Source organism: Salmo trutta, chromosome 4 (genome assembly GCF_901001165.1).
Source record: "Salmo trutta chromosome 4, fSalTru1.1, whole genome shotgun sequence".
Taxonomy (NCBI): domain Eukaryota; kingdom Metazoa; phylum Chordata; class Actinopteri; order Salmoniformes; family Salmonidae; genus Salmo; species Salmo trutta.
The window spans coordinates 970,174-994,672 of record NC_042960.1 but is presented as its reverse complement, the minus strand read 5'-3'; the positions used below and the strand labels follow the sequence as shown (position 1 = coordinate 994,672).

Below are 24,499 nucleotides of genomic sequence, written 5' to 3'. Positions count from 1 at the left end.
CGCGACGCAAACCTTGGCCAGGCATTGGGGACTAGGCTAAATGGCCATGTTGGAACCATGGCCATGGACCAAAATATATCTGAGTGGTGAGTTGTCTCCAGTTGCTTATATCTAATTATAAACTGGGTGGTAGAGCCCTGAGTGCTAATTGGCTGAAAGCCATGGTATATCAGATATATACCAGGGGTATGACAAAACATGTATTTTTCCTGTTCTAATTACACTTGTAACCAGTTTATAATAGCAATAAGGCACCTCGGGGGTTTGTGGTATATGACCAATATACCACGGCTAAGGGCTGTGTCCAGGCACTCCATGTTGTGTTGTGCCTAAGAACAGCCCTTAGCCTTGGCCATATACCACACCCCCTCAGGCCTTATTACTTAAATATATACTCTAAAAGTAGGCCTAGCTACTGACAGCTGTGTGGGATTTCTGTTGATAATGTAATTAATTGTAAAATGGAAATACAAACTTGGAATATGATTTGACAGCAATAATAAAATACATCTTCTGGAATGAAAAAGTAACTTGACCAATGAAAGCAGCCATCTCAACCATCAGCATTTTACTCAGAAACTGCCTAGCAACACAGCAGGCGACAATAAAGGCCAATTCACAGAACAGATGTCTACTGTATGTATTGAACTCTTGAATTTATGTGGAATCACCCCTTTTTAAAACTGGTCCAAGTCTTTCCACATAAAACTTTTGATCATATGTAAAACAAGAAGTCAATTACGTCACACACACACATCAATTACGTCACACACACACACACACACAGGGCACTTCCATCACGTGTGTGTCTTCATGTGAGCTCGGAGGTGTGCGCCATGCGAGAAGTGGCGTCCACATAGTGCGCAGGCAAAGGGTCGGACCCCCGTGTGCAGCAGTTCATGCCTCCTCAGGTGACTGGGTCTGATGAAGCTCCGCCCACACACGGAGCAGTGATGCGTCCTCTCTCTCGTGTGGTTGAGGGCATGCCGCTTAAGGCAGCTGATGTAAGGGAAACCCTTCCCACAATGTTTGCATACGAACCTCCCCTCCTTCTCTTTACTGAGGGGAGCTCGAGTTCTGACAGTCCCAGCATTTCCTCTTTGGTCTCCATGGTGACCAGGTATGACGGTGACGGAGTGTTTCCCCGGGAACGATGCGTAATCGTCTGTGGTCGTTGTCGAGGAGGAAGTGTGTTGTTGTAGTTGGTTTTCTGACGAGTAGGTGAAAAATAGACCAGAGGTGTCTGTGTAGCCACTGTACCCCAGGTTCAGTGCTGCATACTCGGGGTACGTTTGGCCCAGATCCCCCTGGTCGACCTCCAGGCCTGGTTCTCCTCCCGGTAGTGGGTTGAGGTCTGGACATGGGCTCTCTGGCTCCCTCTTGAGGCGGATCTCCTCCACTACTACAGGCTGGTCCTGGTCCAGGCAGTGAGAGCTGCTACTGAGGTCATGTTCCAGAGTTCTATGTTCCAGTTCTAAGTGTTCTATAGTTCTATATTCCAGTTCTAGGTGTTCCATAGTTCTATGTTCCACTTCTAAGTTGTGTTCCATAGAGTCAGTGAGTTCATCTCTACCCCCTGGTGTGGTACTCTGGAACCCCCAGTCCTCCTCAAAACAGCTCTGATCAGTGGGATGCGGTTGCCGGGCGACCAGTGAAGTGGTGGAACGCTCAGGAGCTTACATGCAGGAGAGGGGACAACACGGAATAGAGAACAGAAGGCAATGTCATCATCATCATCATCACTATCACCACCATCATCATCACCACCACCACCACCACCACCACCACCACCACCACCACCACCACCACCACCACCACCACCACCACGTAATATTGCATTTTTCTGGCTGGATGTTTGAACTTGGTCTCCCTTCCTAACTCATTTCATTTAAGTTCTATCCTTCTCTCTCAGTAGCCAGGCTTCCATACCATATCACGTGACTCCAAAGTTTACCTCGATAATGACGGTTATAATATCAATATATGCGCATAGAGGCGTTTCAATCTCCATTTCTCGCATAATTCATTTTAGACAAAAAGGTCCCACCGTGTCGAATGAACAAATGATCTGTTGGCATTTAGAAAATTGTACCGAAACTTCCTGTTTCCATCACAGCTGTCGTGATAAAAAAATGTTCGGTATGACTTTCCATTCCTTGTATAAAAACGTGGTTTGTCTCTCTCACCGTTCATCCTCAGTTCATTTGGAGCACCACATTCCCCTGGGCCGTCCTCCTCCAGTCTCTCTTGTTTGATGGTAACTGGTTCAGCCGTCCTGTCTGTTACAGTGGTCTGTGAACGGACAGACGGGAGACACGTTGATAGTGTGATCAATGCATTGTTAATGGGAGGTGAATTACATATACACTTACTTGCACGTATGCCTGTGAAATGCATGAATACTTTTATCCTATACTTATCCTATTCTAGCCTATTATAGACAATGTTTTATCAATCCTTATTATTATACCGTATAATTCAGCTGAAAATAATATCAATGCCATGCCAACGATTAACTATTTTACTGCTGATAAAACAAAAAAGTGTAATGTGTAGCGGTTACACTACCTCGTCCGTCCTTAGTCCTACCCGCGCCGCGGGTCCATTACTCCACTCGCTGCTGCATCCCTCCTGCGTAAAGACTCGGTTGGGCTTGTGTTCTCTGTTGGTTTCTGCATGGAAAGAGAAGGGGCCACATTACTTCATTTTCGACTGTCGATTTAAAAGCACCAAGCATTTAAAATGAAATACATAAACACGTACGAGGCGTGTGGTGCGGTAGGGAACCCCCGTTCCAAAGTCTCTCGCGCAGCACAGTGCCAACTCCGTCCCCGCTGTGTTCAATCGTAGATGTCCTTTTCCGGTGCCGGTTTTCAACTACTTTCAGCTTTTTCATCAGGATTTCGTTATCGTGTTTTTTCCGTGACAGTTCCCCTCGTAAAAACGCGGAGTACTCGTCCACTAGTTTGGTTATCTCCGCCATGGCGGCGGTGGATAGAGCTTCCATGATGGACGACAACTGCGTCTGAAACATTACGGTCTCCGACATTCTAGCTAGAATAGCCTAGCCAGCTAGATATTGATAATGGCAATCTTTAAAGGGAAAAATTACGAATTTGATTTTGAATATGTTTAAACACTGTGGCCTGTAAGTGGACACTTGGTTGGGTAGTTTAAACCCCAGATCATCGCGATTTACAAATCCCTGTTCCTGTGTCTACAATAATAACAATGTAACATGACGTGATGACGTCTCATTCAATTTACCGTAAGTACATGAGAGAGTTGCATAACCATTTGGGGGCGCATGCTGAGAACTGCTCTACAGGCTGGCCTATAAATAAATAAGTTAAATTCAATAAAAAAAAAAAAAATCAGTTAAGAACAAATTCTTATTTACAATGACGGCCTACCCCGGGCAAACCCTCCCCTAACCCAGAGGACGCTGGGCCAATTGTGCATTGCCCTATGGGACTCCCGATCACGGCCGGTTGTGATACAGCCCGGGATCAAACCAGGGTCTGTAGTGACGCCTCTAGCACTGAGATGCAGTGCCTTAGACCGCTGCGCCACTTGGGAGCCACATATATAACCCATTGTGATTTATATTTTGACCATTCAAACTTATCAATTAAACTATATTTTGGACTTTGTTGTTTCACAGTTTAGTTGTATTCTTTATTACAATCAGACAGGTTAACACACACATTACAGTAGGTCTTCACTTTGGCACTGTCCTTCTTTGCCCTGCCTTGAACAGTCAGTGGCATTGTCCATGATGCAGTGTCAATTGTCCTGGATGCATTCCAACTGTCTAAAGATGCTTTCTCTCCTCGTCTCCTCTCCTTCACCCACATCGGACAAGTGAATGCAAGATGGTGAAGGGAAGGCATCCTACAGAGGCACCTGTCTGTGCCCCAATGCACCCTATTCCCTAATATAGTGCACTACTTTTAACCAGGTCCCATCAAAAGTAGTGCCTTATGTATGGGATAGGGCACTATTTGGGACACAGTCCCTGTTTTCCACCTGTCCAATTTTATCAGATCAATGTTATCAAAGGAAAGGAGACAAGGAGAGGAAGCGACTTTAGACTATTGAGACGCACCACTGCTGTTGTTGGTTTGTCGTCACATCCCCACCAGCCTGTTCCACGTGACCTTTGACCCTGAGTTTGTCACTTCCTGTTTGGCCCTAGCCCTCCTCTGATTGGCTAGAGAGTGGCAGTGGAGGTGTACGTGGAGGGGGTGGATGAAGGTGAGGAGGGTGAGGAGGGTCAGACCCACGTTCACCTGGAGGAGAGGAGAGGTGGGAAGAAGAACAAAGATTGAGCCCCCCTTGTGCAGAGCCTGTGGTCTATCTGTTTCCCAAACATCCTCTCCAGTACTCCAGCCATTCTACTTACTTAATGTATTACAGTTCTAGCACATCTGATTCCATCAATCTAGTCTTCACCAAGCCCCTCACTAGTTGAAACAGTTGTGCTAGTTCTGGAATACACCAAATACGTAGAACAACAGCGGGTACTCGATGAGAGGCTTGGTAAACACTCAAAGGTATATAAGTTCATTACACAGGTATGAGGCCCTTACTGTTTTCTGTAGGATAAAGAAGTTGACTGGCTGACTCACATAGACAGGGTCTCCATGCAGGAACTCTCTGATGAGGTGTAGAACAGGGAACTGGAGCAGCAGAACCACAGCTGACAGAGATGTTATCAGACCAGACAACTTACCAAAATGGCAGCCGGGAAACCTGGTGGGAAGAGGAGAGGAAGAGAAGAAGAAGAAGACAGACGGATTAAACAAATGGATGACTAGTGGAGTTTTCTTTTAGTGAATTGAATTTATTTTGGGTAACAAACATACTGCACAATGTGGACCCAGAGGATATCACTTGAAAGTATTAATTAAAATGCTTATTTCCAAAGTGGTCCTCGATGGTAAAAACAATAGTAGTAATGGTGGTAGAGGTAGGGTTAAATGGTGGGGTGGGTGCTTTAGGATAGGAGACAAAACACACACAGTATGAACGTACGCGATGGTGAGGAAGGCTTGGTGTCCACCATAGATGAAGGCACTGTTGAGGACCTGCAGGATGAAGGTGAGGTACTGGAGAGGGAGGAGAGGAGAGGAGAAGCAGACGTAGAAGAGGAGGCACTGGAGGGAGGTGAGGAAGAGGGAGAGAGAGGAGGAGCGCAGGTCGGCTTCTTGCTTCGTCTCTCCTTTCGGGAGAGAAAGAGGGGGAGAGAGAAGCGAGAGTGTGTCAGAGAGAGGTGGAAGAGAGAGTGAGAGAGAATGAGGGAGGTGAGAGGTAGGGAGGGAGGTAGGAGAGGGAGGGTGGGGGGAGGGAGGTGAGGGAGGGGAAAGACAGAAAGAGGTAGGTGAGGATGAAAGGTTGATTGAGATACTTACGACTTTCATTTTTCAACTGCTTGTTGCTTGGGTCTACTGTGTTTAAATAAAGTTCACCTTTAACTACAGCTGTAAGCTTTTCCAGGACTTATTCACCATCTAAATCAATAAATTAATCAACCAATCAACAGTTATCACAATGTGCAACTGCAGATCCACAGCCAGCAGTCAGGCCAGACTACTTCACAAAATGGCCACCTAACGATACCTAATTAAGCAATAATGCCCGAGGGGGTTTGAGATATATGTCCAATATACCACAGCTAAGGGCTGTTCTTATACACGTGGCAACGCGGAGTGCCTGGATACAGCCCTTAGCTGTGGTATATTGGCCATATACCACAAACCTGAGGTGCCTTATTGCTGTTATAAACTGGTTACCAACGTTATTAGAGTAGTAAAAATACATGTTTTGTCATACCCATAGAATACGGTCCGATATACCACGGCTGTCAGCCAATCAGCATTCAGGGCTCGAACCACCCAGTTTATAATATAATGTATATAATGTATGTAAACTTTGTTTAAACTTCGTTGTCTGTATTCTGTCTCTAAATGTTGTCTATCACTAGCAGCACCATATCACCAGGTAACATTGTGAATATGTGTAAATGTACTTGGTTAATAAAGGTGATTCTGATTCTAATGCCCACACCGTCACCTGCCCTTAACGTCTATGATGTCACCCACCTGGAGCCAGAGGCTTCCCCTTGTGTCTGTCCATGATGAGGCCGTTCCAGGGACCACAGAGGACCCCACACAGCTGGGTGAAGGCAAAGGCATTGGTGTACTGACTCACTGAAAGAGAGAGAGAGAGAGAGAGAGAGGGGGAGAAAGAGAGAGAAGGGGGGGAGAAAGAGAGAGAGACAAGGTGGGTGTAGAGATAGAGAACAAGAGACAGACGGAGGAAGAGAGAGAGATAGAGAGAAAAGACAGCATTGATAACCTTCTCTAAATTAGAGAAGTAGTCTACACAGGCAGAAAAATAGTTGTATTTGTGTTTTTTTGGTAGTTTTTACCCAGGGTCTGGTCTCTGTTGGCCAGCCGGTTGAGCATGGGGTTCACCGTGGCGATGAACAGGAAGTGACAGAACTGCATGACAGCCACCCAGACCAGGTGCCACAGGAAGAACCAGGACAGGACACAACTCCTAAAACTGGCCACTGAGAGAGAGAGAGAGAGAGAAGGAATGGGGTGAAGGACAGAGAGAGGGAGAGACAGGAAGGGAGGAGGACAGAGATTGGGTGTTGATTGGGGCAATAGTCTATGATGCTTGTGTGGATGTATGAGGTGTCTGTGAGTGAATGACAATGCTCACTTGCTCAGTGCTTTTTTAACTTTTACAATATGTAGGACTATTTCATGCCAATTAAGCCCTTTATATTTAATTGAATTGACTGGGATGACCAGGTTTCTTACCTCTCTCAGGCTGATCGGGTCTGGAAGGTACTGCTTTGTCCTGCAACTGCAGCGGGGCACTCTCGGCCTTCTGTAACACTGCATTCTTCTGATATTTTGCATTCACATCTCCTTTTCTCTCTCCTCCTCCTCCTCCCTCCTTTTCTCCTCTCTCTCCCCCTCTCTTCCAACGCCGACCACCGCAGCTCACCCTGTCACAAAGAGCTGAGTCAGAGTCACCGCTTTAAAATCATGGCGATGACAGTCCTGTTTGGCTTCCACAGTGGTCGGTCACCATGGTGACTGTTAGTCTAGTTGTATGGTGTGGTGATGCATCGTGGGAGTCATAGTTCTTCTGACCCGTAAGCGTATCTGTCGGGGAGTGGGTAGGGGATGTGGGTCTTGGGCATGAGGAAGAACGTCCGGAAGACGTGGATGACGCTGCAGACGGAGAGAACGAGGAAGGAGGAGTGGAAAGAGACCCCTCTTTCATACAAAAACTTCAGCGAGAGAGAGAGAGAGAGAGAGAGAGAGGGAAAGAAAGAGGGAGAGGTTATATACAGCATGTATGAATCTTTACTTTCCCGCTTTTGATTATCAGTGATTATCAGTGATTACTTCAATCATAAAGCAGTCAATCAAAGGACAGATTAAGGAGAAGCAAATCATTAATGACCGTTTAGATTCATGTTTCATCTAGAGATGCTACATTTGAGTTGTAGTCCCTTCTGAAAACAGCTGGTGCTGACTGTGCAACAGTTCAAACACTCAGGAAATCTGTCCCACATTGAGGAATATTCAGGAAGTCAGAAGGTTTTAAACAGTTCAAACCCTCATTAAATCTGTCCCACATCAAGGAATATTCAGGAAGTCAGGAGGTTTTCAACAGTATAAACCCTCAGTAAACCTGTCCCACACTGAGGAATATTCAGGAAGTCAGGTTTTCAACAGTTCAAACCCTCAGTAAACCTGTCCCACATTGAGGAATTTTCAGGAAGTCAGGAGGTTTTCAACAGTATAAACCCTCAGTAAACCTGTCCCACACTGAGGAATAGTCATAATGATAGTCATAAGGAAGATGCTGTGTTACCTTGACGATGAGGAAGACAGCGGCGGAGGAGTCGAAGGCCCCGGCATAGACTGATATGACCGTGGAACGGTGGCTGTCGAACAGGTTCCCCACCTGAAGAAGACAGAGGTACAGAGATGACCACTAGTTGACCACTAGTTGACCATTGGTTGACCAAATGCATGTCACAACATAGAAATGACAGACTGTGGCTTTGAAAGAGACCAACCTGAGCGTTGGTTGTGTAGAACAACATTCCAGATGTGATCAGGCACGAGATGGCAGGAAACAGCAACGCTGACTGCTCTGTGTGTGTGAGGGAGAGGTGGGGGGGGGGGGGGGGGGGGGTGAGGACAAAGCACAAATTCCTCTATAAAAATACAAAACGTCAATTAATGACCAAAGGTCTAGACACGCTAACCGACATTTCAATATGTTATAAAAATACCTGGACTGGAGACAGTTATCAACAAGGTCCCCGTGGTGTATAGACATCTAGAAAAGAAGACGCAGGCAGGGAGGGAGGGTGGTAGGGGCGAGGGAGGGTATGAGCATAGGTAGTTTTGTGATGGTTTGGTGTCATGATAACATTGATTTAGAGATACAGTGCTTTCGGATAGTATTCAGACCCCTTGACTTTATCCACACAGCCTTATTCTAAAAATATATAGTTTTTTTAATCCTCAGAAATCTACACACAATACCCCATAATGATTAAGTGAAAACAGGTTTTAGGAAAAAAAAAATTAAATACCCTTTTTACATAAGTATTCAGACCCTTTTCTACGAGACTCGTAATTGAGATCAGGTGCATCCTGTTTCCATTGATCATCCTTAAGATGTTTCTACAACTTGATTACAGTCCACCTGTGGTAAATTCAATTGACTGGACATGATTTGGAAAGGAACACACCTGTCAATATAAGGTCCCACAGTTGACAGCGCATGTCAGAGCAAAAACCAAGCCATGATGTCGAAGGAATTGTCCGTAGAGCTCCGAGACAGGATTGTGTCAAGGCACAGATCTGTGGAAGGGTACAAAACAATTCTGCAGCATTAAAGTCCCCAAGAACACATTGGCCTCCTTCATTCTTAAATAGAAGAAGTTTGGAACCACCAAGACTCTTCCAAGAGTTGGACGCCTGGCCAAACTGAGTAATCGGGGGAGAAGGGTCTTGGTCAGGGAGGTAACCAAGAACCCAATGGTCACTCTGACAGAGCTCTATAGTTCCTCTGTGGAGATGGGAGAATCTTCCAGTAGGACAACCATCTCTGCAGCACTCCACCAATCAGGCCTTTACGGTAGAGTGGCCAGACGGAAACCACTCCTCAGTAAAAGGCACATGACAGCCCGCTTGGAGTTTGCGAAAAGGCACCTAAAGACTCTCAGACCATGAGAATCAAAATGTTGGCCTGAATGCCAAGCGTCATGTCTGGACGAAACCTGGCACTATCCCTACAGTGAAGCATGGTGGTGGCAGCATCATGCCGTGGGGATGTTTTTCAGCGGCAGGGACTGGGAGACTAGTCAGGATCGAGGGAAACCTGAACGGAGGAAAGTACAGAGAGATCCTTGATGAAAACCTGCTCCAGAGTGCTCATGACCTCAGACTGGAGCGAAGGTTCACCTTGCAACAGGACAATGACCCTAAGCACACAGCCAAGACAACGCAGGAGTGGCTTTGGGACAAGTCTAAATCTTGTGAAGTGGCCCAGACATTAATCTGATCGAAAATGTCTGAAGAGACCTGAAAAAAGCTATGCAGCAACGCTCCACATCCAAGCTGACAGGGCTTGAGAGGATCTGCAGAGAAGAATGGGAGAAACTCCCCAAATACAGGTGTGCAAAGCTTGTAGCAACATACCCAAGAAGACTCAATGCTGTAATCGCTGCCAAAGGTGCTTCACCAAAGTACTGAGTAAAAGTTCTGATATCAGTTTTTTATTTTGAATAAATTAGCAAAAATGTCTAAAAACCTGTTTTTGCTTTGTCATTATGGGGATTGTGTGTAGATTGATGAGGGGGAAAAACAATGTAATCAATTTTTTGAGAAAGGCTGTAACGTAACAAAATGTGGAAAATACCATCACCGTTGTCATCGTCAGCTGAAAATTCTATAAACACACTGTCTGCATCTGAAATGACACCCTGTAATGGGAAATTATTGGAGTAATTATTTTATTGTATTTAATTTACTGTTGATATGATATTTTTGTCAGATGTTACTATGGAATACTGAAGTATAATTACAAGCATTTCATAAGTGTCAAAGGCTTTTATTGACAATTACATGAAGTTGATGCAAAGAGTCAATATTTGCAGTGTTGACCCTTCTTTTTCAAGACCTCTGCAATCCGCCCTGGCATGCTGTCAATTAACTTCTGAGACACATCCTGACTGATGGCAGCCCATTCTTGCATAATCAATGCTTGGAGTTTGTCAGAATTTGTGGGTTTTTGTTTGTTCACCCGCCTCTTGAGGATTGACCACAAGTTCTGAATGGGATTAAGGTCTGGGGAGTGGACCCAAAATATCGATGTTTTGTTCCCCGAGCCACTTAGTTATCAGTTTTGCCTTATGGCAAGGTGCTCCATCATGCTGGAAAAGGCATTGTTCGTCACCAAACTGTTCCTGGATGGTTGGGAGAAGTTGCTCTCGGAGGATGTGTTGGTACCATTTATTCATGGCTGTGTTCTTAGGAAAAATTGTGAGTGAGCCCACTCCCTTGGCTGAGAAGCAACCCCACACATGAATGGTCTAAGGATGCTTTACTGTTGACATGACACAGGACTGATGGTAGCGCTCACCTTGTCTTCTCCAGACAAGCTTTTTTCCGGATGCCCCAAACAATCGGAAAGGGGATTCATCAGAGAAAATGACTTTACCCCAGTCCTCAGCAGTCCAATCCCTGTACCTTTTGCAGAATATTAGTCTGTCCCTGATGTTTTTCCTGGAGAGAAGTGGCTTCTTTGCTGCCCTTCTTGACACCAGGCCATCCTCCAAAAGTCTTTGCCTCACTGTGCATGCAGATGCACTCACACCTGCCTGCTGCCATTCCCGAGCAAGCTCTGTACTGGTGGTGCCCCGATCCCGCAGCTGAATCAACTTTAGGAGACGGTCCTGGCGCTTGCTGGACTTTCTTGGGCGCCCTGAAGCCTTCTTCACAACAATTGAACCGCTCTCCTTGAAGTTCTTGATGATCTGATAAATGGTTGATTTAGGTGCAATCTTACTGGCAGCATTATCGTTGCCTGTGAAGCCCTTTTTGTGCAAAGCAATGATGACGGCACGTGTTTCCTTGCAGTTAACCATGATTGACAGAGGAAGAACAATGATTCCAAGCACCAGCCTCCTTTTGAAGCTTCCAGTCTGTTATTCGAACTCAATCAGCATGACAGAGTGATCTCCAGCCTTGTCGTCATCAACACTCACACATGTGTTAACGAGAGAATCACTGACATGATGTCAGCTGGTCCTTTTGTGGCAGGGCTGAAATGCAGTGGAAATGTTTTTGGGGGATTCAGTTCATTTGCATGGCAAAGAGGGACTTTGCAATTAATTGCAATTCCTCTGATCACTCTTTATAACATTCTGGAGTATATGCAAATTGCCATCATACAAACTGAGGCAGCAGACTTTGTGAAAATGTATATTTGTGTCATTCTCAAAACTTTTGGCCACGACTGTATAATTATCAGTTGGAACTAGGTACTGACCCACTGGACAAAAACTGGTTGAATCAATGTTGTTTCCACATAATTTCAAGCCAACAAAAATCTATGTAATTGACGTTGAATCAACGTGGAAAATGAATTGTATTTGCAAAGTCATCAACGTAAGGGTATTTCATATTCTTCCCCCCCAAACGTTTTACTTAAATCCAATGATTTTTCTTGTTATTGATTTAGCGTTGGATTCACGTCAGTTGACAACTCAATCAAATATAAATCAAAACTAGACGTTGACCTGACGTCTGTGCCCAGTGGGGACGTTCCAACCTTTGACCTGTTTAACTGCCAGTATAAATGTTTGCTGGTGTTGAATGTGGTTCAAGTTTGACGCCAGACACAATGTGTCTCTGTGACACTCTGATTCTGTAGCAGCTGATGATGAGAATTCCTACAAGCCTCTCAGGCTGGTGTTTCCAGAATCTTCGGTGATGTGTGATTAACATTAGAAATGTTCTCTGTTTCTGTTCCGGAGGTGTTCTCCCTGAATTCTTGTAATAAACTGGATACATTTGTTATTGATTTTTATCAATGACTGCTCTCCTTTAGGTTCACCTGGAAATTCCTTTCACACCCTGTCCCAGTGCACTACTTTAGACCGGGTCTCATACCGTAGGGCTCTGGTCAACAGTAGTACACTATAGAGAATAGGGTGCTATTTCAGACAAAGCCATTGTTGCAAAAACGACACTCACCAGTTAGTTGACCCACAAAAATAAATGATGGGTATCAATATATATTTTTTAACAATAATAAAACATTCTCACGTGGCCAGGAGCCTGGTCGCCATGGTGCCGAAGCGGTCGAACAGGAAGCCCAGAGGGAAACGCAGGAAGTTCATGGAGAAGGAGGCGACGGTGAAGACCAGAGAGAACTGTTCATCCTGGCCACTACAGTCTGAGAGAGAGAGATGGAGGGATGGGGAGAGAGAGAGAGAGAGAGAGAGAGAGAGAGAGAGAGAGAGAGAGAGAGAGATGGAGGGATGGGGAGAGAGAGAACTGTTCATCCTGTCTCCTGTCTACTACATTTTGAGACAGAGAGAGAGAGACAGATGGAGGGCTGGGATGGGAGAGAGGGCGAGAAGGAAAGATGGATGGAGAGACCAGAGAGAACTGCTCATCCTGTCTACTGGTGTCTCAGAGAGAGAGGAGGGATGGGGAGAGAGCTTTTGTGAGCTTCAGTCGCTTTTGTGTGTGTGTGTGTGAGAAAAAGGTTGTGTGTGTGTGTGTGAGAGAGAAAGTGTGTGTGCAAGCTCACGACTCACCTGACTGTATGATGTTATCACCGGGATGCTCCCCTGTCAACGTGATAATGTCACCGGGGTCAGTGGCATTGGCAGTGATGTCACAGAGGTCACTGAAGTAGCCGTCGTTCTTAAGGATGAACACCAGCGACGCCCAGCCGTATGCTATCCCCGAGAAACACAGGTTTTCAACGAATCCCGAGGCCACCGTCAAACTGTGGCGCAGCTTGGCCCCGCCGCCACATCCCAGCATGCTCTCTGCTGCCACTTCTGCTTACTTCCTGCTTCACTTTCGGGTTCCTCCTATAGAACTTTGTGTTGCTGGTCAGAGGGGTGGTGGTGAAGCTCGGCAGTAGTGGTGGTGGGTCCCTCAATTTCTGATCACACCGTCGGTGCCCCCGTTCAGCCCCAGGGGTATTTTTGGAAAGTAAGACGAGATGAGGTGGGACGAGCGCCAAAACATGAAGTACTAAAAGAAATGAGGGCAGTGAACCCCCCTGTAGCTAGTTTACATCACACTTCACTGTGTTGATCTGCATTGACTAGAATTAGTAGACCATGAACACAAACTAGTAGAACTTGAATAGAACTACTGACAGCCTGTTAGAAAACACAGGTGAGTCCGTCATGTTTACTACAACTGTGTCCCAAACGGCACACTATTCCCTATATAGTGCACTACCTTTGACCAGCCCTGGCCCTGGTAGTGCACTACAGTAAATAGGGAATAGGGTTCCATTAGGAACTCAGCAGGATTAAAAAGCCAGTATTAACCTTAACCTTTCTTTCATTACATCTGGCACTATAGCACTAGGTTCTCACACACAGTACACACAGTACACACAGTACACACAGTACACACAGTTCACACAGTACACACAGTACACACAGTACACACAGTACACACAGTACACACAGTACACACACACAGAGGGCACTGCTCCTGAAACTCTGTTACATAGTATTGCTATGTAACAGCAAATACACTGTTAACCCAGATACACTGGGCACAAGAGAAAACGTACTCACAAGATGCATACTATGCACACACACACACACACTCTCTACCTGTAGAAGGGCCAACAGTGGAAGCCTCTGTCGTCTTCTCTCTCAGAACACAGTGTTCGTCGTAGTTCTCTGGTCTCTATAGTACCACATAGTTCTCTCTGTCTGCTCACTGGTTCTAACTGGCTCACTGGTTCTAACTGGCTCACTGGTTCTAACTGGCTCACTGGTTCTAACTGGATCACTTGTTTTAACTGGTTCACTGGTTCTAACTGGATCACTGGTTCTAACTGGCTCACTGGTTCCAACTGGTTCACTGGTTCTAACTGGCTCACTGGTTCTAACTGGCTCACTGGTTCTAACTGGCTCACTGGTTCCAACTGGCTCACTGGTTCTAACTGGCTCACTGGTTCCAACTGGCTCACTGGTTCCAACTGGCTCACTGGTTCTAACTGGATCACTGGTTCTAACTGGATCACTGGTTTAAATTGCACCGATTGAAGCCAGGTTTCCAAAGTCCATGTTGTCGGCTGGAGAGAATGCCTCAGCATGTTCCATGTTGGCTGGTGTCCCAGAAGGCAGTTTTATGCAGAGTCACTGACTGAGGTTGTGTCCTGGTTGTGCAGGCTGACACAGGAAAAGCCTGACGCTTTATCAGACACATTACTGGCAGTGGCTGGAAAGAGGGGGGCGGGGGCTTTAGTGTGTCAACCATCCTCTACTTAGGCTCTCATTAGTTCATTGGACTGCTTTGGCTCCTCCCAGTGGTGTGTCTGTCTGTGGCTGTACGGTCCATGTACTAGCCGCTGTCAGAACTAACAGCTAACAGGTTAACGTTAGAAAGGTTTACGTTAGTTTTAGTTCTTTTTGTTCACACCATAGCATCTGTTTGTTTACATCTAGTTCTGGTCCATAGCATCTGTTTGTTTACATCTAGCTCTGGTCCATAGCATCTGTTTGTTTACCCTCTAGCTCTGGTCCATAGCATCTGTTTGTTTACCTCTAGCTCTGGTCCATAGCATCTGTTTGTTTACATCTAGTTCTGGTCCATAGCATCTGTTTGTTTAACCTCTAGCTCTGGTCCACAACATCTGTTTGTTTACATCTAGTTCTGGTCCATAGCATCTGTTTGTTTACATCTAGGTCTGGTCCATAGCATCTGTTTGTTTACCTCTAGGTCTGGTCCATAGCATCTGTTTGTTTACCTCTAGCTCTGGTCCATAGCATCTGTTTGTTTACCCTCTATGTCTGGTCCATAGCATCTGTTTGTTTACATCTAGCTCTGGTCCATAGCATCTGTTTGTTTACATCTAGCTCTGGTCCATAGCATCTGTTTGTTTACCTCTAGCTCTGGTCCATAGCATCTGTTTGTTTACCTCTAGGTCTGGTCCATAGCATCTGTTTGTTTACCTCTAGGTCTGGTCCATAGCATCTGTTTGTTTACATCTAGCTCTGGTCCATAGCATCTGTTTGTTTAAATCTAGCTCTGGTCCATAGCATCTGTTTGTTTACATCTAGGTCTGGTCCATAGCATCTGTTTGTTTACATCTAGCTCAGGTCCATAGCATCTGTTTGTATACCACTAGCTCTGGTCCATAGCATCTGTTTGTTTACCCATTAGGTCTGGTCCATAGCATCTGTTTGTTTACCTCCAGGTCTGGTCCATAGCATCTGTTTGTTTACCTCTAGGTCTGGTCCATAGCATCTGTTTGTTTACCTCTAGCTCTGGTCCATAGCTTCTGTTTGTTTACCTCTAGGTCTGGTCCATAGCATCTGTTTGTTTACACCTAGCTCTGGTCCATAGCATCTGTTTGTTTACATCTAGGTCTGGTCCATAGCATCTGTTTGTTTACACCTAGCTCTGGTCCATAGCATCTGTTTGTTTACATCTAGCTCTGGTCCATAGCATCTGTTTGTTTACCCCCTAGGTCTGGTCCATAGCATCTGTTTGTTTACATCTAGCTCTGGTCCATAGCATATGTTTGTTTACCCTCTAGGTCTGGTCCATAGCATCTGTTTGTTTACATCTAGCTCTGGTCCATAGCATCTGTTTGTTTACATCTAGCTCTGGTCCATAGCATCTGTTTGTTTACATCTAGGTCTGGTCCATAGCATCTGTTTGTTTACATCTAGGTCTGGTCCATAGCATCTGTTTGTTTACACCTAGCTCTGGTCCATAGCATCTGTTTGTTTACATCTAGCTCTGGTCCATAGCATCTGTTTGTTTACCCCCTAGGTCTGGTCCATAGCATCTGTTTGTTTACATCTAGCTCTGGTCCATAGCATCTGTTTGTTTACCATCTATGTCTGGTCCATAGCATCTGTTTGTTTACATCTAGCTCTGGTCCATAGCATCTGTTTGTTTACATCTAGCTCTGGTGGTTGAGGTATGTCCTCAAAAATGTCATCGTATTAACACAATCATTTACCACCACAGAATCTTTATCTCAATAATTCCCCCACCTGCAAATCAAAATGTGTTTACACGCACACACCCCCAGTCAGAGTGCAGTATAACTGAAGTATTCTGCCAACACTGCATCCAAAATAAGTTTTTTTAATGCAATAATTTTGCAGTGTAACTGCAGTTATCTGTAATTACTGCCTCCAAAATACCACAGTCGACTGCCGTTACTGCACTTTTACTGCAGTTTCAAAACGGCAATCTTTTTTTGTAAGGGACATTAATGCATATTGAAACAATAACAGCTGTTGATAATAGATGTCATGATCAATGTCATATACATTTGCAATTTTGAAAAACGTTTGGTTTGAGGTAGACTACTGTAGGCCTAGTTGAAATCCTGCAAACAGGTATTTGGAAACATCAGTAAAGCTAAATTAGCATCATAAAGTAGCCTAATAAATATTCACCTCCATATAGTCTCATTTGGTTTACGTTCAAATTCATATCACAAGGCTACATACGTGAATAACCTACCTCGTTCTTATCTCTGTCAAATCGAATGGAGTAGGCCTATACTAGGGTTTGCAAGACATCGCTGTTTTTGTTCTTTAGGTAGACCTAGGCTACTATATACAGTTGAAGTCGGAAGTTTACGTACACTTAGATTTGAGTCATTAAAACTTGTTTTTCAACCACTCCACAAATTTCTTGTTAACAAACTATAGTTTTGGCAAGTTGGTTAGGACATCTACTTTGTGCATGACACAAGTCATTTTTCCAACTATTGTTTACAGACAGATTATTTCACTTATAATTCACTGTATCACGATTCCAGTGGATCAGAAGTTTACATGCACTAAGTTGACTGTGCCTTTAAACAGCTTGGAAAATTCCAGAAAATTATGTCATAGCTTTAGAAGCTTCTGATAGGCTAATTGACATCATTTGAGTCAATTGGAGGTGTACCTGTGGATGTATCTCAAGGCCTACCTTAAACTCAGTCCCTCTTTGGTTGACATCGTGAAAATCAAAAGAAATCAGCCAAGACCTCAGAAAAACAATTATAGACCTCCACAACTCTGGTTCATCCTTGGGAGCAATTTCCAAATGCCTGAAGGTACCACGTTCATCTGTACAAACAATTGTACGCAAGTATAAACACCTTGGGACCACTCAACTGTCATACCGCTCAGGAAGGAGACGCGTTCTGTCTCCTAGAGATGAATGTACTTTGGTGTGAAAAGTGCAAATCAATCCCAGAACAACCGCAAAGGACCTTGTGAAGATGCTGGAGGAAACAGAAACAAAAGTATCTATATCCACAGTCAAACAAGTCCTATATCGACATAACCTGAAAGGCTGCTCAGCAAGGAGGAAGCCACTGCTCCAAAACCGTCATAAAAAAGCCAGACTACGGTTTGCAAGTGCACATGGGGACAAAGATCGTACTTTTTTAGATAAATAGAACTGTTTGGCCATAATGACCATTGTTTTGTTTGGAGGGAAAAGGGGGAGGCTTGCAAGCTGAAGAACACCATCCCAACCATGAAGCACAGGTGGACAGCATCATTTGTGGGGGTGCTTTGCTGCAGGAGGGACTGGTGCACTTCACAAAATAGATGGCATCGTGAGGTAAGAACATTATGTGGATATTTGAAGCAACATCTCAAGACATCAGTCAGGAAGTTAAAGCTTGGTCGCAAATGGGTTTTCCAAATGAACAATGACCCCAAGCATACTTCCAAAGTTGTGGAAAAATGGCTTAAGGACAACAAAGTATTGGAGTGGCCATCACAAAGCCCTGACCTCAATCCTATCAAAAATTTGTGGGCAGAACTGAAAAAGTGTGTGTGAGCAAGGAGGCCTACAAACCTGACTCAGTTACACCAGCTGTCAGGAGGAATGGGCCACAATTCACCAAACGTATTGTGGGTAGCTTGTGGAAGGCTACCTGAAACATTTGACCCAAGTTAAACAATTTAAAGGCAATGCTACCAAATACTAATTGAGGGTGTGTAAACTTTTGACCCACTGGGAATGTGATGAAAGAAATAAAAGCTGAAATAAATCATTCTCTCTAGTTTTATTCTGGCATTTCACATTCTTAAAATAAAGTGGTGATCCTAACTGACCTAAGACAGGGCATTTTTACTCGGATTAAATGTCAGGAATTGTGAAAAACAGAGTTTAAACATATTTGGATAAAGTGTATGTAAACTTCCGACTTCAACTGTACAATAGGCTACTGCTTAATGGACATGTCAACTACTGATATTACTGTAAATCAGATTCAGTATACCCAATATACAGTAGGCTACTGCTTAATGGACATGTCAACTACTGATATTACTGTAAATCAGATTCAGTATACCCAATATACAACAGGCTACTGCTTAATGGACATGTTGACTAATGATATTACAGTAAATCAGATTCAGTATAAACCATTGATTCTTGAATAATATAACTTATTAATGCCTCATGAGATATGTTTGTTTATAATTTTAGACTTTGTAAACAAGTAATGAATAGCTGTACAGTTTGTGTGCGTGTGTGTGTGTGTGTGTGTGTGTGTGTGTGTGTGTCATTGTGTAACAAACTGGAAAGATATTAACCCAATTTATGTCCATTTCATCATCTTGAGGACAACTAGTACGTCAATAATCTATGGATCTTGATGTCAGTGATTTAAGATATGGGTAAATTCCACTCACAGGGCTGTGCTCTGAGCAACTTCCTGTCTTTTTGCTTTCTAAAACGGATCAGAACTTAACGGTGAGAGGCGGAGGTAAAAAACAGGAGGATGCCATATCAGTGAGACTGAAGAAGGGCGTCATATGATAGAAGTGCTGCAAGTTCAGTTCACTCTTCAGTCTGTAAGCTACAGCTCAGTAATTAGACAGTAGACCTGTAGGCTACAGCTCAGTATTTAGACAGTAGACCTGTAGGCTACAGCTCAGTATTTAGACAGTAGACCTGTAGGCTACAGCTCAGTATTTAGACAGTAGACCTGTAGGCTACAGCTCAGTATTTAGACAGTAGACCTGTAGGCTACAGCTCAGTATTTAGACAGTAGACCTGTAGGCTGTAGCCCAGTGGAGCCCCAGTTTGAAAACGATATGACACCTATCTTGATGCTGATTATCCTGTACTGGAGCTCAGGTAGTTCAATTCTGTTTATTATATATTATCAGTGCGTCCCAAATGGAACCCTATTTCCTATATTGTGCACTGCATTTGAGCAGGGCCCAGTGGGTCAGTAGTGCATCATATAGGGAATAGGATTCCATTTGGATTTAACCTATGGTCTCTGTTCAGTTAATTGCTCTGCACATACACACACACACACACACACACACACACACACACACATGTACAGGCACACGTGCACGCCCACACACACACATGCAAACCCATGCACAAGCACACACACCTTTAACATTTTTAAATGTAACATCCGTCCTCTGTCCTGTCCCTAGTGTACACAGCTGATGTCCCAGTCAGACTGGTGGGTGGGTCCAACAGCTGCCATGGGGAAGTGGAGCTCTTCCTCCATGGAGAATGGAGGAAAGTGTGTGACTCTATGGATTCTATGTTAGACGAGGTGAAAGTGGTGTGTAAACAAATGGACTGTGGGTACCCTTTACACAGATACTCATCGTCGTCTGGGCTTAGAGGGCAAGCTGTAAAGTGCTCAGGTAATGAGTCTACACTTGGAGAGTGTCTAGTCAGCTCAGAAGCTGAACGCTGTTCATATGTTGGTGTAGCTTGTTCAGGTGAGTGATTCTCAGGTATTTCACCTCAATAAGTCAGGCTGTTCTAGTTTCTATTGGCCATCTGTGTGTATTCTGTTTAAGACGTCCATTTTTTGCGGTTGCTTACACACTTGCTGCGGAATTTGACTCATTGTGTCAAAAACTCTACACACAAGCCAAATAAGACTTGGACAACTTGGACAACATCTCACTTCTATGTCAAAATGAAAATGAAAATAATACACACGCACCATTTGAATTACTCTTTCAAAGCAGCAACAACACACTGATGTACTTTATACAAAACACTGCTGTCTTTAGTACTTTGTATACCTTTTTAATGTTCTCATACAGGGTTCTGTGAAAGATTGTTCCAGTACAGTACATCTACTCACATTTCAATGAACACAAAAATATAAAAGGCTTCAGCAAAAAATATATACAGCTTATTTTTATGGCATTGCAGGTTTTTACAAAAAAAGAAAAGTAGAATTACAGTACAGTAATCAATACAATGTTACGGTAAACTCACAGAAACAAAAATAATTACAGTAACAAAAAATAGTATTGTAAGGGATGGGGTGGATAGTTTATGGATCCCGCCTTCAGTTAGGGTCAGGCCACATCACCTCATCCACATCACAAGCAATGCCATCCCTAGACAATGGGGAAAATATCGCCTTGCATGCCTTATCCAACCCTGGACTGACCCCACCTCAATGTCTCCGCATGCCTCTTCCATTGCTGCAGAAGAGGCAGGCAGGCATGTGATTGGCGGTCATACACTTTACAACGCCAAGCCAAAAATTATTCCTCAATCAGATGGAGTAAGGGGGCAAGTATACAACTGTGAAGTTATTGAGAGTGAGAGTGAGAGTGAGAGAGTGAGAGTGAGAGTGGGAGAGAGAGAGAGAGAGAGAGAATCATTGCACTCTTGATTTCTAAGAAAATGGTTTTCATTGACACACACACAAACTACACACACAAACTACACACATTCAGCCAATCAAGAATTAGCTGATTAGAAATCACAGGTGTGTTAGCGGATTGACAACCTGCGGATAACAGAATCAACAACACAACTGATCGATTGTTCCCTCATCTGTTTTTCCTCAGACTTTGTGCGGCTTGTGGGTGGAGAGAATGCATGCTCTGGTAGATTGGAGGTGAAGTCCAATCAGTCCTGGGCCTCAGTGTGTGAAGCTGACTTTGACTGGCAGGATGCAGAGGTAGTTTGTCGGGAGCTTCTCTGTCCAGATCTTTCTGATCTACAGGGGGGGCTCTATGGAGAAGGTGAGGGTCAGACCTGGGATAAAGAGTTCCAGTGCAAAGGCAATGAGTCCCTTCTCCTGGACTGCAGCACCGCAGCCAGAGAAAAGAAGAACTGCACACATGGAAATGATGTGGGACTCAACTGCTCAAGTAAAGGAGTCTTTCTTTCAGATGTCACAAATCAAACAACACTATGTTGTTGCTTATTTTATTTTTCTGCTTTCAGAGCAGTACATGTACCCCTCTCTCTCTCCATCTCTCTGACTCTCTCTATCTCTCTCACACATTCTTTCTCTCTTTGTCTCGCTCTCTCTCTCTGACTCTCTCTCTTTGTCTCGCTCTCTCTCTGACTCTCCCTTTCTCTATCTCTCTGTCTAGCTACACTACTCGGTCTGTTGCAGGGAGGGAGTAGGTGCGCAGGGAAAGTGGTTTTACATCATTTGGGCGGGGCCACAATAGCGGGCACTGACTGGGACATCAATGAAGCAACTGTGGTGTGCAGACAGCTGGACTGTGGTTCTGCAGTTTCAGCAACACGAGACAGTTACTTTGGGAGAGGATCTGGATTAGTCACACAGATGTCTTTTTCATGCAGAGGATCAGAGTCTGAACTGCGTCGATGCCCATACTCATACGCTGGCTTCGGAAGCTTTTCTCACGACGGAGACGATGCCGGTGTGGTCTGTTCAGGTAAGACTTGTTGGTTAGATGGTGTGGAGTTGTTTGTCTTTTTACTGAGTCACTCTTGTTGTACATGATGTAACAACTTTCCGAAGTGAGGAGGAGAAGTTTCCTTTGATAGTACATTTACAGACACTTTTCAGGTTTCAGGTTCTAGCATTGTATTGATACTCGGGAAACATATTTGTTTTGTGTGTTTGACTATTTCCGTGATAGTTTGGCTCCATTTAAACTATCAGAAAAACTGTACTATTGCATTAAATCATGACTAATTAATCAAATAGAAATCCTCAATTTCTCCTTACGCTCCCCGGGATCAACAGAACTGCTATTGTATTTTAAAGTCTATAAGTTGCTGTAGGCCCTTCATCTTTGAAATAGAATAACAATAAACCTCATAAACATGGTAGGTATCTATTTGTGTTGGTCTGTGAGGGAGGGTGTTATTAATCACTTACACTTACTTCCACATCGATGATGTCATCACATCTAAATGAGGAAAGTCATTAGATGTTCCATCCTCTTCTCCAGATCTCCTGGTCCAGCCTGATATCTCCCTGAATGTCTCAACGGAAGGGGTGTCCAGGGGCTACCCGGGGCCCGAGCTGTTATGGGGCCACAGCTTCACCATCACCTGCTCCACTCAGCCACAGTACCCAGGAGGCTCCTTCCTCCTCACGCTCCCCGGGATCAACAGAACCCAGACCCAGCCAGCTGTCAATCACTCTGCTGCCTTCCTCTTCCCTGCTGCAGACGACTCCCACCAAGGAAACTACAGCTGTGTTTATAAGAATGATGTTTTCTCTCATAACTTCTCCTCTGAGAGTGAGCTCCTCTCTCTAACCGTAACAGGTACCTGAACATGAACCAGACGTAACTTTAACTGACAGATTCTGATTCACAGATGGTTCTGATGCTAATCACTATGATGCTAACCAATACGCGTCTCTGTTCCAGCCTCTCCTCTGCCAGCTGTCATCATCAGACTGGTCATAGTGCTGCTGACCACCACCGCTATGTTTCTGCTCTGCAAGTCAAGAGCCAGGTAATAGAGGTTGAATACGAACTAGCTGGGAGATGGACTGTCATTGTGTGTGTGTGTGTGTGTGTGTGTGTGTGTGTGTGTGTGTGTGTGTGTGTGTGTGTGTGTGTGTGTGTGTGTGTGTGTGTGTGTGTGTGTGTGTGTGTGTGCTTGCATTCGTGTGTGCTTGTGTGTGTGTATTGAGATTCCTTTCAGTAAACAGTAGTCTCCTGGTGCTGTCTCTTTAGGTCAGTAGGTGTCAACAGAGAGCTGGATAGCGTTGTGTGGAGGGGTTGCCCCTGCATCCCAGGAGGGAGGGCTGCTGGCAGAGAGAGGGGAGAGCAGCCCAGAGGACAGGAGGAAGAGGACGAGCAGGAGGCAAGTCTTTGAACACACTGCCCAAGATCAGGTTACACACACACACACACACACACACACACATCTCCAGAATAAGCTATCTAAGATATAGGTCATTTCCATTGACTAAATTCTGAGTAATTTCCACAAAATTAGGAAATTGACATGAGTTTGGTTGGGTGCTGCATTTCTAACTTTTAATATCTCTCCAGTTTGTCCATACACACACACACACACACACACACACACACACACACACACACACACACACACACACACACACACACACACACACACACACACACACAGATCTTCAGAATAATCAATGTAAAGATATAGGTAATTTCCACAGTTCTGAGAACAGTATGTCCTGACTCATTTCCTGCATATAAAACCCTGATCAGATACTAGCTGGGACTGGTGGGGGTGTGAGAAAGAAAGGTGTAGAGAAAATATTAATGGTGGGAAAAAAATTATACGTGATTTTAATTTCATATTTTGGCAACTTTCTCATCAATATTTACTCATAGCTCTTTTCTTGAATTACAGATTTGTACACATGTTGCAGTTTGGTGCTGCTTTGCATAATTAATGTATCCTATATCCCATAACCTGTGTTTTTACAAATGTATGGTTGTGTTGCAAATGTCACCCTATTTTGACCAGTGCCCTATAGTGCAGTATGTATGGAAAGTGCACTAAAATAATTCATGCTTGTGTAAATAATATGTGGTTTTTTTGTATCAAATAAACTATGTTATCAGTGCATAGTACACTCATATGAGTTTGTACAAGTGTAAGACTATACAGCTACTGTAAACTGTACATTTTCCGATTATAAATTTTCTCATTAATATTTACTTTAATATTGATGTTACTAGTTTTTTATATTTTTTATATTAGCTACAGATGATGGTAACTACCACATAGGACATACTGTATGTTATGCATATCCTGAATGCTTTGCTTGTATTCATTGATTGGCCTATCTGGTAAAGAAAAGGTCATTGATGTTACAGAAAACATTTAACTAATTCAGAAAATAAAACTTTAATTCGTGTGTGTTGTATTTTTATCAAATAAACCACCTTACTTTACAATGCATGTTGGTGTTGGGTCAATGCGCAACAATGGTAATTACGGTAAAG

The 24,499-nt window shown here is 44.1% G+C and overlaps 3 protein-coding genes across 6 annotated transcripts; 1 reads left to right on the top strand and 2 right to left on the bottom strand.

Moving 5' to 3' along the window:
- Positions 1 to 5: 5 nt before the first annotated feature.
- LOC115190159 (scavenger receptor cysteine-rich type 1 protein M130-like) lies at positions 6 to 24,413 on the top strand. Of its 2 annotated transcripts, none has more exons than XM_029748655.1 (6): positions 6 to 86; positions 21,137 to 21,442; positions 21,671 to 21,982; positions 22,505 to 22,825; positions 22,931 to 23,018; positions 23,243 to 24,411. In XM_029748655.1, exons 1-6 carry the CDS (start codon positions 41 to 43, stop codon positions 23,382 to 23,384), a joined length of 1,215 nt encoding a protein of 404 aa, XP_029604515.1. In that variant the 5' UTR covers positions 6 to 40; the 3' UTR covers positions 23,385 to 24,411. The 2 variants fall into 2 exon arrangements, with proteins under 2 accessions (XP_029604515.1, XP_029604509.1); XM_029748649.1 differs by lacking the exon at positions 6 to 86 and adding an exon at positions 19,665 to 20,041 and having other exon boundaries at positions 23,243 to 24,413.
- LOC115190147 (zinc finger and SCAN domain-containing protein 23-like) lies at positions 552 to 3,322 on the bottom strand. The gene is made up of 4 exons (XM_029748638.1): positions 2,764 to 3,322; positions 2,569 to 2,672; positions 2,187 to 2,292; positions 552 to 1,675 (listed from the first exon to the last, which is right to left on the bottom strand). Exons 1-4 carry the CDS (start codon positions 3,047 to 3,049, stop codon positions 798 to 800), a joined length of 1,374 nt encoding a protein of 457 aa, XP_029604498.1. The 5' UTR covers positions 3,050 to 3,322; the 3' UTR covers positions 552 to 797.
- LOC115190116 (solute carrier family 43 member 3) lies at positions 3,650 to 14,509 on the bottom strand. 3 transcript variants are annotated; one of them, XM_029748614.1, is made up of 13 exons: positions 13,922 to 14,509; positions 12,875 to 13,350; positions 12,378 to 12,507; positions 8,330 to 8,376; positions 8,111 to 8,187; positions 7,903 to 7,995; positions 7,173 to 7,312; positions 6,834 to 7,024; positions 6,434 to 6,577; positions 6,105 to 6,212; positions 5,038 to 5,224; positions 4,632 to 4,755; positions 3,650 to 4,292 (listed from the first exon to the last, which is right to left on the bottom strand). In XM_029748614.1, the coding sequence occupies exons 2-13, from the start codon at positions 13,104 to 13,106 to the stop codon at positions 4,131 to 4,133; spliced, it is 1,635 nt and encodes a 544-aa protein (XP_029604474.1). In that variant the 5' UTR covers positions 13,107 to 13,350; positions 13,922 to 14,509; the 3' UTR covers positions 3,650 to 4,130. The 3 variants fall into 3 exon arrangements, with proteins under 3 accessions (XP_029604474.1, XP_029604466.1, XP_029604480.1); XM_029748606.1 differs by having other exon boundaries at positions 12,875 to 13,322; XM_029748620.1 differs by having other exon boundaries at positions 12,875 to 13,230.
- Positions 24,414 to 24,499: the final 86 nt, after the last annotated feature.